This window comes from Takifugu flavidus, chromosome 21 (genome assembly GCF_003711565.1).
Source record: "Takifugu flavidus isolate HTHZ2018 chromosome 21, ASM371156v2, whole genome shotgun sequence".
NCBI lineage: Eukaryota > Metazoa > Chordata > Actinopteri > Tetraodontiformes > Tetraodontidae > Takifugu > Takifugu flavidus.
Genome location: NC_079540.1, coordinates 1,055,086 through 1,067,458, shown reverse-complemented (window position 1 = coordinate 1,067,458; position 12,373 = coordinate 1,055,086). Strand labels below are relative to the sequence as shown.

Here is a 12,373-nt window from a genome sequence, read left to right as displayed (position 1 = left end):
CTCCAGCAAAAACATCAGGGACAGACTGATATTCAGCAGAAGTTACAAGGACTGGACTGCTGAGGACTGGGGTAAAGTCATTTTCTCTGATGAATCCCCTTTCCGATTGTTTGGGGCATCTGGAAGAAGGCTTGTTCGGAGAAGACGAGGTGAGCGCTACCATCGGTCTTGTCTCATGCCAACAGTGAAGCATCCTGAGACCATTCATGTGTGGGGTTGCTTTTCGGTCAAGGGAGTGGGCTCTCTCACAATCTTGCCTAAAAACACAGCGATGAACAAAGAATGGTACCAGAACATCCTCCGAGAGCAACTTCTCCCAACCATCCAGGGGCAATTTGGTGATAAATCAAACGGTCAATAAAAGCTTTTGATACTTCTAATTGCTTCTAATTGTATGTCATTATACCATAGAAACATCTGGCAAACACCTAAAAACCCTGAAGGAACAGACTTTGTGAAAATGTAATATTTAGTCATTCTCAAAACTTTTGGCCATGACTGTAAGTATGTATGACAGTTGTGTTTGTTTTATATGAATATATTGTCTAAGGTTTGCATTTAAAAGGGGGAATAGTTTTATTTTCGGCTGAACTGATTGATATATGATTCCTATAGATCTATCTATTAGAAATCACTTCTTTTGCTCACACCTAACATACAGTATATGATTGATGCAGCTTCTGGGCGCCTTTATAAAAAGCCCTAAAAGTGCCAGCAGCGCCCTCTATTGGTGCAGATAGAAATGCAGTTGCTACGCCGCCTGGGGAATGTCAGGACGGAGGCGAACCCAGGAGCAGGATGGAGGGGGGTCAGGGGTGATTTGACCCTTGAACTTCCAAGTATCCAGTTGTGTTGATCATAAAGCAACCTTATATGTAAACTCTACTACCACGTCACTACACCCTACTCAGCATCCTGTACTTCCGGTATCTACTCTTCAGTGTCCTGCCCAACCTAATGGCGAATAACACTAATTGGTTCTTCTTTGATGCGTTATGAGCAATAGTCCATCCTGGATGATGGGAATTGAACCCTAATCTCTCTCCAAGCATCTTGATCCTAGAACCGGAAACAGTCGATAATCTGCCACCTCAACCAGCAATCCTTTCCCAGAGCCTTACTCTCAAACAATATACAATTTTTTTAAAGATAAATAAATGAAAATAAAGCTTCCCCATCAATAAAGTCTACTTCCTTTTCTATAAAAACGTTACTGATTGGGGGCGATACGCTGCGCCGTTCTCCGTGACGTCATCAGACGTTCCCTGTGCGAGTCCAGGAAGTGAACCTCTCGCTGTTGTTTGTGTTGTAACGTCGACTCTTCACTCAGCTTTGGAAAGCACACGGGCCGAAATGGCAACGTTTATTTCAGTCCCGTTGAAAAAGTCATCCGAGGTAGATCTAGTGAAGCCGCTGTCCAAATTCATCAATGTCGCGTACCAGGCGAGCGACGAGCAGGGGGAATATATCCGCGCCGTGGAGGAGCTGAACAAGCTCCGTAAGAGCGCAGTGGGAAGGCCGCTGGACAAACATGAGAGCTCCCTGGAGGTTCTTCTCAGGTACACAATCTTCCATTTTATGGCAGGGCTGAGAGTTGGCAAAGTTGGGAACTTCGTAGCAACTTTTACCCACGTTGACGTTCGTCATTGCCGCACCCAGATGTGTTAGCTTTCAGTTGCTAACCGGGCAGCTAAAGTTCGAGAAGCTTACGAGCTAACGCAGCTTTTCCACTTAAGTAAATAGCTCATGGCGATGTGGTTTTTAAACATGCTCGAATGAACTGTCTGACAAGAATAAAAAGAAAGCGGTATTATTTACGGGGAGCTTTTTGATAAATGCTTAGTCAGTGAGGCGACCTGAGGAGCTGTCAATTTAAACTTTACCAAACGGGAACAGACTCAAAAGGTTAAAAAAACATAGGTCACACTAATAAAACTCATTAATTAAATCCAAGAAGTGACACAATTTTGACGACAACATCTTTGATAGCCGTCTAAAAATCAGCTTTGCCCACATGTGCCTCTGTCAATGTATCATATGGATACATGATCAGACAATATTGTGACGCAGCATTTTCCACCTAAACATTATATACTTTATAAAGGTGGTATAATAATAAACTGATAAAGAGGAGACAGGGAATTTCTTTCATAGCACAAACAGCCGCTTCACGTCCCACTTTTCACTTTACCACACATTACTGTGATTAGACTCACTTGCATAAGTTGTTCCCCATTTAAAAGCTGTTGTCATTTGTCCCGGGTATCAACTGACATTGCTGACAGTTTGAAGTGTGCTATTGGCCACTTTGCCTTGCGTTAGTCAAGGTTTGGTCTCATTGACTCATGGGTTGTCCAGATTCCACGCCCAGATTCCACGAGCGCTCCCTGTGCCCTGGAACAACTTGCATGCTTCCACTGCAACGCATGAACACAATCTTAGCACGTTGAAGGAAATAAGGTCATTGCTAAAGCTTTTGATTTGGGAATTCCTCAAATTGATAAGCTGTAATAACTGTTATTTGTTATATATATGAGGAACCAGGTGCAGGATTTACCTGTCTGCACAGAAAGGCTTGACGCTGGCGCCAAGAGCCCGATCTCTTTCAAACCTGCACAGTTTTACGTTGCCATGGCACCCATTGTGTGGACTAGAATGTTGTCTTTCTTTCTCTAGTAAACCAAGAAGCACAGCTCGGCTCATCTTCCGTGGGCCCATTTGATTATAACTTCTTGTACGTGTGTATATACGTGTATATAGGTGTATATCTACCCATTAAACCCAGTTTTATGGAACTCTGGACATCAGGTTTGATAGTGGATCAACTGGAAATGGGGATTCCCTAACAAGCGTTTCTGTAAGCTGTCACCGCTAAAAATAAATAATTCACGTCACTGTTACACACATACAAAAAAGAGAAGGTGTGTGTGTGTTTTCGTGCCTGTCTCGCTGTTAGTGACTCACTTGTAGCTGAAACGACTGAGCTTGAACTCCACTATAATCACGACCTTGTGATTCCGTTATTCCATTAAGTACGTTTATTTTAGTTCACACATTTCAGAAAAGGTGCTTTTAGTTTGTGTCTTTCTCTTTTCAGGTATTACGATCAGCTGTGTGCCGTCGAGCCCAAGTTTCCCTTCTCTGAAAACCAGGTGGTTAAGTGGACATCCTAAACGTTTTTGTTGGTCGGTTTCCAAAAACAAGGAGCGAGTGTGTAATTGCTGTCTTTCTTTGTCCACAGCTCTGCTTAACCTTCACATGGAAGGATGCGTTTGATAAAGGGTCACTGTTTGGAGGCTCAGTCAAGCTTGGTAGGTGCTGCTCATTTGCATCCTTCAGCTTCCGGATAAAAATATAAAAGCGTAACAAAGCAGAACCACTAAGCAACCTAGTTTGTTATTTATTCCATTTACCTTTGAGTATTCTGTCCTCTGCACTCCTCACATTGTGATTATTTAACGTCCACAAAATGTATTTAGTCATCGCTGCATGTGTTGTGTCTTTTGCAGCCTTGGCCAGTTTGGGCTATGAGAAGACTTGTGTGCTGTTCAATGTAGCAGCTCTGGCCAGTCAGATCGCCTCCGAGCAGAACCTGGATAATGATGAGGGGCTGAAGACCGCAGCCAAATACTATCAGGTCAGCACGTATGGCTTTACCTTAGAAATGAAACGTATGTTATCTTCCTGGAGAAGAGGTGTAACGCGGATACTTTGGTGTCGGATGCATTAGCTGAGTGGTCTGAAAACTTGTCTCACTCTCCAGCTGGCCAGCGGAGCTTTCGGCCACATTAAGGACACAGTTCTGTCCGCGCTGAACAGAGAGCCAACCATGGACATCTCCCCGGAAACTATGGGTACCCTGAGCACAATCATGCTGGCACAGGCCCAGGAAGTCATCTTCCTCAAGGCAGCCTCAGGTGCTGGTCCAATACACATTATTGATAAAGGACGTGCAGGAGCGACCTGTTTCCTGCAAGCTCGTCATTAACGCGAGCTGTTGAACCAACAGATAAGATGAAAGACGCTGTCATCGCCAAGCTGGCCAATCAGGCGGCAGATTTCTACGGCGATGCCTTCAAGCAGTGTCAGTACAAAGACAACCTTCCCAAGGTACGTGAAGGGCAGCCATGGGTAAAGATTAACCTGAAGAGACTCTGTTGAGCTTTCCAACAGCACGCCGGCAGCTGTGTCTTCAGTGCTGCGGAGATAGCAGAGTTGGGGGTCTGCATGTATGGAGGGGGTGTGTGTGTGTGTGTGTGTTTTGTCTGTCTGGTTGCGTGCTGGGTTTTTTCCCCTTTATGTGCATTTTTGGAAAATACAACTGGAAGAGTGGTCCTCATGTTGCAGACTGCTCTGATCTCCAGCTGTTTCTCTTCTCCTTGGTTGACTTCACCCTGCTTCATTGGGTTTTTGTGGTGATCACTCATTAACTAGTCTCCATCAGGGTTGGTTTCTTATCTAGGAATGTGAAGATTTAGAGCCTGTCTGTGGTATGAATGAAATACCTGAATGCACACAGCACTCAGATTTTTTTCCCTCTGGACACAGAAGATCAGATTAAATAGATTAAAGCTGAATGTTTAAAGGAAATTACTACGTTTTCAGGTTTCTCCACATCAAGTACCTGAGGCAGTGTCAGAGATGTGACACATGAGGCATTATTAAAATGCTGCTTATCTTTAAATGTTGTTCAGTTGAACTCCAGCTCACATCACAATTGACATTTTAATTGTTACTTTTTATCACTTTGGAACAACGGTTGGATTCAAAACAGTCCGTTTGTAAGGAACGGATCTATAAATAAGTGAACTACATGTCATCAAGTTTTCATCATTTTGTAATAAAGCCCCGAAGCTTTCATTTTTTTGTGTAAGAAAGTTAATATTTTTGGATGGAACCATTAAAAGAGATACATAAATCAGTGGAGCAGAAACAACCCTGACCTTTAACCTAAATATCCTCGTTAATTTGTTTCCTTTGGCTCGCAGCTTCCAATATTATATGAAATGTATCATTTCGACTTTTCTGTGTTGAGAAAGAGAAATGTAGTTTAACAAGCAGGAAAAAATGTACCCCTTTGTCCACACACACACACCCACACACACTCACACTGGCCTTGTGACGTGAGATGAAGGTGGTCAAAGGTTAAACACTCACGAGCTGTTCTGTTTTCTCTCTCGTCTTTCTTTCTTTCTGTCTTTCTTTCTTTCTTTCTTTCTGCATCCCCCCTGTGGTGGTGGTGTTGGCGCTGGCACTGATTGTGTGTGTGTTTTGTGTCGTGGGTCTGCACACCTCTGACTGCTTGTGCTTGTTTGGTTATTTTCGTGATGTCATCCGTGGTTTGATCCTGCTGGTGTGCGCGTCTCCCTCTCTGTGGTTTGCATTGCTCTTGTGTGCACCTGTCCATCCGTGCGTATACCTGTATGCGTGCCTGCGTCTCGCTCTGTGGTTGCCTCTCCCTGGTCAGTATTTTTATTTTCAGGAAGTGCTGCCCGTGCTGGCGGCCAAGCACTGCATCATGCAGGCCAATGCTGAGCTCCACCAGAGCGCCCTGGCTAAACAGAAGAAGCGCTTTGGAGAGGAGATCGCTCGCCTACAGGTGCTTTGTCTTCTCTCCCCCCAACGCTTCACCCTCATCCGAAATCGCCCTGTTCTCACTGCCTTCTCTTGGTTCCGTTCACCCGCGCAGCACGCAGCAGAGCTGGTGAAGACCGTGGCGTCTCGGTACGACGAATACGTGAGCGTCAAAGACCTGAGTGACAGGATCAACCGAGCCCTCACCGCGGCCAAAAAAGACAACGATTTTATCTACAACGACCGCGTGCCTGAAATCAAGGATCTTGAACACATTGGCAAGGCGGCGCTGGTCAAAGCATCCCCCATCACAACGCCACTCAGCCAGAAATTCTCAGGTGAGACAGATAATGGAACAATGAATGCATAAACAACACTTAATTACAAAGAGCATTAAAGAACACACACCTCTCCAGCCAGCTGGGCTCCTGTTTAGGTGTTTCCAGCTCTAAGATGACTTGTCAACGTCATTAATTATCCTCTCCTGCGTCTCTGCACCTGTTACAAACCACAATGCATCCAGTCCATTGAACACGCGCAACAAGTTCTGAATTGGAAACCTGAATTGCAGCTGAAAGCCAGTTCTTCTTCTTGCTCCTTTGGTTCCAGACTTATTTGAGAAGATGGTCCCCATGGCGGTGCAGCAGGCCATGACTATTTACAACCAGAGGAAGTCTGACTTTGTTAACAGGCTGGTGGGAACCATGAGGGAGGCCACCAACCTCTGCAACGGGTATGCAGTCGCGTCTTTTAAAGATGCTTTTAAAGATTTGCCTTTTTTTTCTTCCAATTAACAGCTGGGAGTGGGCGTGTGCTTTATTTGTATGATATTAAAACTGCATTAAGAATTAGATTTGTCTGGAAAGTTGAAAATGCATAACTGTACATCAGGGTGTTGGCGTCTCTAAACCTGCCAGCAGCGCTGGAGGATCTGTCCGGAGACTCTATCCCACAGTCTATAGCCGAGAAGGCGCGCTCCATCGTGCAGCAAGGAGGACTGCAGAGCATCGAGCAGCTCATCAAAGACCTGCCGGAGCTCCTGACTCGGAACAGAGAGATCCTGGATGAGGTCAGATGAACAGGAACCCACTAGGTTATGTGTACAGTATGCCCCAGTACAGCCCCTTTAAACCACTTGTTGTGGGAGTTTTTTGTCCAGTTTGTGGATAACATATGGGCTTATTGATTTTAAAGGCTGATCTGGACAAATTAAATCTAATTCTCCCCCACCACTATTAAAAATGGGACATATTTGTCTGCTATGGCAGAACTCCCAGATGAAAATCATCACTGAAGTCTAATCCAGATTTTTGGGCCAAGAACTGTGTGTCTACCAGCTTCAGCCAACCTGCTTTTAGACAATGTGCATACAACAAATAAACAGATGGAAATAAAGATTAAAAGCACAAAGCGCTTCCAAATTTGTTGGCAGATCTGAGAAGTGCTCACCAAAACATTCACATTTTTCCCCACAAGTACTTGACTGTGTTTTAATAAAAGCAAAGAACATCCCCCCGGCTTTTTTTACTAATTTATTTCTTTTTTTAATATAAACATCATTAATATTGATGTTCAAAACTACTAAAAAAGCAGTCTGTTTGAAATAAGCTTTTCAGAATACAATGAGACTAGAATATCCACTCTACATGGTCTATAGAGTATGGACAATACCCGTGAATCCATGTGCACAATTAGAAAAGGAATTGTTCAAGAACTGAGTCGATTGTAATCTGTCGTGTGGATTTACTCAGTGTACTGAGACGCCGCCATCTCAACCAGCCTGTTTGTGCATTGTGATGTCCTCAGTCTTTAAAGATACTGGATGAGGAAGAGACGACGGACAACGACCTGCGGGCCAAGTTCAACCAGCGCTGGAACAGAACGCCCTCTGGAGATCTGTACAAGCCCCTCCGTGCAGGTAGAGCGGGAGCGCGACTTGATTTGGATTGGTTCATTTGACGTCTCTCTCCCGCTGCTGTCCTGTCTGTATTGCCCCCTTTCTCCTCTACCCCCCTAGAGGGAGCCAACTTCCGCAGCATCTTGGACAAGGCTGTCCAGGCGGACCAGGTGGTGAAGGAGCGCTACAACACTCACTGTGAAATGATCGCCTTGCTGTGCAAACCCGAGAACGAGCTGAGCGCCGCCATCCCGTCTGCCAACCCAACCAAAACACTGCAGGGCAGCGAGGTCCGTACGCCTCTAACGCGTTAACTCTGCGGATCACGTGACCCTGTCGTGTGACTGTTGCAGCCCACTTCACTCACCGCTGCTGCTTCCTGTACCATCGTAGATACCTGTGAATTCTTCAAAGCCAACATTAACTCGTGCAAAACCTCTGCCGTGAAGCTTCAAATGTGTTGAGCCGAAATACCGCAAGAGTCTCTTCACCAAATGTCACGAGAGATCACGTGCAACAGCTTGATTTAAGATAAACAAAACCACAAAACACACCTGTTAGAACATCAGTTATCCTCTTCACTCTCAACAAAAAGCTAATGTAACACACAATAGCTCATCGGTGCTCAATTGTCTGACTCAACAGGCTTTTTTCCTTTTTTTTTGCTGTTTTCATTTACAGCGAAACAACAATATGGATAAACAATGCAGCCGTCTCCCTTTCAGACAGCGACAATCGTTTAAGCCGGTGACAGTCCGGATGAACCAACTTTTTAACTGTTTTGTTTACACGCTTTGTTATGTCACAGCAAAGCAAAGCCTAATCATTAATATACCTACACCGCCTGTACCGATGCGGCCTGCTTTCACAGCCCACTCCCTTCTCCCCACCCCAGCTCCATTTTTCATTCCATTTGCTGACGCTGCAAAGCGTGTCACAGGGGAGCTTGAGTTTCTGAGCAAGCAGAGCTGGGAAACAGAGATGTGCAGCGACACGGCATTTATGCCAAAAGTGTGGAATGGGGGGGGGGCAGCTGCATATTTCGATGTGCCAGAGCTCTGTGCGTGACTGTGACCGTCTTCACTCAGGTGGTGAACATGCTGCGCTCTCAGATCACCAAACTGGATGAGATTAAGAAGGAGCGGGAGACGCTGGAGGGAGAGATCAAGGCTGTGACCTTTGACATGTCTGTTAGCTTCCTAACGGCCCTCGCCCGGGATGGGGCCATCAACGAGGAGCAGCTCTCAAGCACCCAGCTCGAGCAGTTGTACGGTGCCTACAACCAGAGGGTCCAGGCCAGCCTTCGGACACAGGAAGAGCTGCTTGGACAAGTTCAGGTATGCTGGCAGGACAAAGAACAAGCTGCCATTTCAGAAACGTTTTCTTTTTTTTAAATTCCCCTATGTAAATCAATAGGGGGCCAAAAAAGCACAAAGAGAAATCACCCATCTCTCGCTGTGAGAGCTGAACGCTTCACTGTTTACTCGTAACGTGCACCTGCCGTCCATGGTCTAACTCCCTGGTCTGATTTCCTTATTTCAGACCTCCCACCAGGAGTTCAGCAATCTGAAACAGTCCAATGCAGAAAGCAACCAGAGGGAGGAGGTGCTGAAAAAGCTGGCCTCAGCTCATGACAGCTACGTCGAGATCAGCAACAACCTGCGCGAAGGCACCAAGGTACTCGCTCAGCACAACACACTTCTGGACCGGCGTAAACTGTCGGAGTAACGCTGTGTTGACAACAGAAGGTGTTAGTCTTCTGATGGGGGAGGGGGTTCATTTGGGTTCACGGGTTCATTTTTTTTGTCTGTTTTAATTGTTTCTTTCAGTTTTACAACGACTTGACAGAAATCCTCCTGAAGTTCCAGAACAAATGCAGCGACATAGTCTTTGCTCGCAAAACAGAGCGCGACGAACTGCTCAAGTACGAAACTGCTCAAAACTCAACAGCAGCTCCGCTGAATGAATGTGCCTGTTTCTACGTTTCAGTTTGACGTGACATATGCGAGTAAACGTTGTTTAATTCCTGTTTTTAGGGAGCTTCAGCAGAGCATCGCTCGGGAGCCCAGCGCTCCATCCTTCAACGTCCCAGCCTATCAGAGCACCCCAGCTCCCCCTGCCGCTGGACCAACACCAGCGCCAAGAACGGTCTTTGTAAGCAGCCCTTCAGATATCCGGATGTGAGCACCGACTGTGGCAGGACGGTCATGATTGTCTGTTTTGTCAGGCCGAGCAGCAACCACCGGCAAAGCCCCCGGCGAGGCCACCTCCACCTACCTTCACCCCTCATGCCGCTTCCAGCACACCAGCCAATGCAGCACCTGCCAGTACTCCACCTAACAACCCACCACCGGTGGCTCCGCCGACACAGGCCCAGGGCCCACCTTACCCCTCCTACCAGGGCTATCCAGGGTATGTTTAGCATCAGCCTGATTTCTAACAAGACTAATCCTCTGTGGTGCCTGAGTCACGCTCCTTTAGTTAGCTATAACTTACTGTACCCTCGTATCATCTCTAAGTGCGGCAAAAAGTAGATTCATGACGGAGGAGCTTCCATTCTGAATTGTGAGGAAGTTAGATTCTAGTGTAGGTCATCATTTGCTTGATTATTTATTTTATTTTTTAAATTTGGAAGCGGGTGGCTTTTAGATACACAGCAGTTGAATTCAAATCACATTTCACAACTTAACAACAAAACCAGTTCTGTTAAATGTCTCATTTTCTTCCCATGCAGGTACTACCAGATGCCTATGGGCTACAACCCCTATGCTTACGGGCAGTACAACATGCCCTACATGTCATACCAGGCCACTCCAGGACAAGCTGGCTACCCAGGCGCCCCTCCTGCTGGACAGCCATACCCTGGCTACCCCCAGCACCCTCCTCAGCAGCAGCCCTACTACCCACAGCAATAACCGCTCTCATTTCTCATTATGCCTCAGTTTACACCAAATAAATTGCCCCCAGCAATAACACTGCATCTCCATTAGACCCCCCCCATTCATCTTTTGTTTTCTTTAACTAACAGCAGCTCTATAAAGTGGAGGCCATCCTTAGAACTGTTTTGCACTTATTCTTCTATCTGAAACCATCAATCTCTTCACTTTCGTCCTCGTATTCTTATCAGCCTTTTTGATAATCATAACAACCTACACTGATGCACTAATTATGCTATTTTTGTGTTTATTATCATTTTCTATAACATTTCTTGTAAAACCCTAAGAAGTTTCTACTGATAGTGACTCCATTTGCTGGACTGCTGTAGAACCCATATAGGAGGACTTGGAAACCCAGTTTTCTGGTTGGGCTGTGGGTGGGTGGTCATTACTAGCCCTGCCAGAAAGGCACATCCTCACTCTGCCACCTACTCACTCAACTCCCAATGCTTTTCTCTCAACCATATTCCTATTTTTGTAACATGCTGATGCCTGGCTGATGTATAAAGAATGGCCTGTAGGTTTTCTAATGTAAATCGTAACTATGGAGAATCCTGGTCTCTTTCGCTCTTTCTCCTCTCGCTTGCTCACATGGGAAATGTTAGTTTGTTTCAGTGCTACAATCAATTTGTGGGAGAAATTATCCTCTTCTACATGCATATACATATATATATATGTACTGTATGTGTGTGTATAAAAGACCTCTGTTTGTGGTTAACCAGGAAACTGTGTGCTGCACTTTCATCCTCTTTGTGTTCCTTTGTATGTCTTTGCTCTAATATAATTAAAATTTACCAGTCTTGACGTTGGTCTTGTTCATCAAACTGTAGGTGTTTGCAAAGCCGCCAGGAGGGGGCAGTAATGCGGCTCACAATGCAACGCCCTCCGAGGCCCAGGTCATCCACCCACCGAGATTGCTCATTTTAGCCAGTCAGCGGATGAATTGTGCCACCCCGTACCATCTTAAACCCCCTTCCAGGCCCTGTGGGCACACCTTAGTTAGATGGTGTGCAAATTATTCTAAGGGGGAGGTCACGATCTCTTCCAATCACATTTCCCTGCAGGTGAATTCTCCACAGGCAGATTTCATCTCCTGATATTTATTCTGTGTCACTAATGATTTCACATATTTCCTCCGTGTGTGTGTGAGGGAGAGAGAGAGATGGGCAGATGGCAGCACAGTTTGTTGTCTGGAAGGATGCATGAAGATGTTGGCAGGGAGCTGCTGGTTCCCCGCCTGCATCCATCATTCCTCCCTTTTTCCCTCTTCCTCTTTGTCTGGTCTTTTTGAGTTCCCATCTAACCTGGCGATGTTTGCTTGTTCCCTGGCCTCCCCACCCCCAGATTTCCTTTGCTTCTCAATCCCAACACACACACACACACGGGCGCACACACACTAGCACCACCTGTCTTTCTGCATCCTCAGCTCTTCTCTCTCTGCTCATAACCTCTCATCTGTCCCTGCTGCCTGGCCTGCACAACATTGGCAGCACCTCCACCACGCTGGTCAACATCTCGTGACTCAGGAAGCGCCGGTGACATCATCTTCATCTTGAGTGTGTGAGGCTTTAACTTGCATCTCTGGGATGAAGTGAGACAACACACAGTGTCTCTCTCTCTCTCGCTCCCCCTCTCTCTGCCACACACACCCTCCAATCCTTCTCTCATTCTATCTATACAACCTACCCTCGCTGCCAAAGCTAATTGTAGCCCTGGATGTGTTTATCAAAGGTGTCTGTGCATCTCAGGCGCTTAATTTTAACAAGCCGTCCTCCACTGGAGGAGTGTCATATTTTAATTGGTCTGAAACGGAATTAAGGCAGCGAACAGAACACTGCAGTGACAGGTATTAATTACCTTCTGCCTAATGGCTCCCAAACCCAGCACACAGCCTTTTCTGTTGCTCACGCTCTCTCTCTCTCTCTCTCGCTCCCCCCCCAACTCAATCGTCCCCCCCCCCCCTGCT

At 46.1% G+C, this 12,373-nt stretch overlaps 1 protein-coding gene across 2 annotated transcripts; it reads left to right on the top strand.

Annotated features, from left to right (window-relative positions):
* Positions 1 to 1,250: 1,250 nt before the first annotated feature.
* pdcd6ip (programmed cell death 6 interacting protein) lies at positions 1,251 to 11,211 on the top strand. Of its 2 annotated transcripts, none has more exons than XM_057020059.1 (18): positions 1,251 to 1,559; positions 3,098 to 3,152; positions 3,242 to 3,311; positions 3,510 to 3,637; positions 3,764 to 3,917; positions 4,010 to 4,110; positions 5,483 to 5,599; positions 5,690 to 5,912; positions 6,184 to 6,307; positions 6,466 to 6,643; positions 7,381 to 7,492; positions 7,592 to 7,761; positions 8,560 to 8,808; positions 9,014 to 9,148; positions 9,301 to 9,395; positions 9,508 to 9,625; positions 9,699 to 9,883; positions 10,206 to 11,211. In XM_057020059.1, the coding sequence occupies exons 1-18, from the start codon at positions 1,354 to 1,356 to the stop codon at positions 10,384 to 10,386; spliced, it is 2,601 nt and encodes an 866-aa protein (XP_056876039.1). In that variant the 5' UTR covers positions 1,251 to 1,353; the 3' UTR covers positions 10,387 to 11,211. The 2 variants fall into 2 exon arrangements, with proteins under 2 accessions (XP_056876039.1, XP_056876038.1); XM_057020058.1 differs by having other exon boundaries at positions 5,468 to 5,599.
* Positions 11,212 to 12,373: the final 1,162 nt, after the last annotated feature.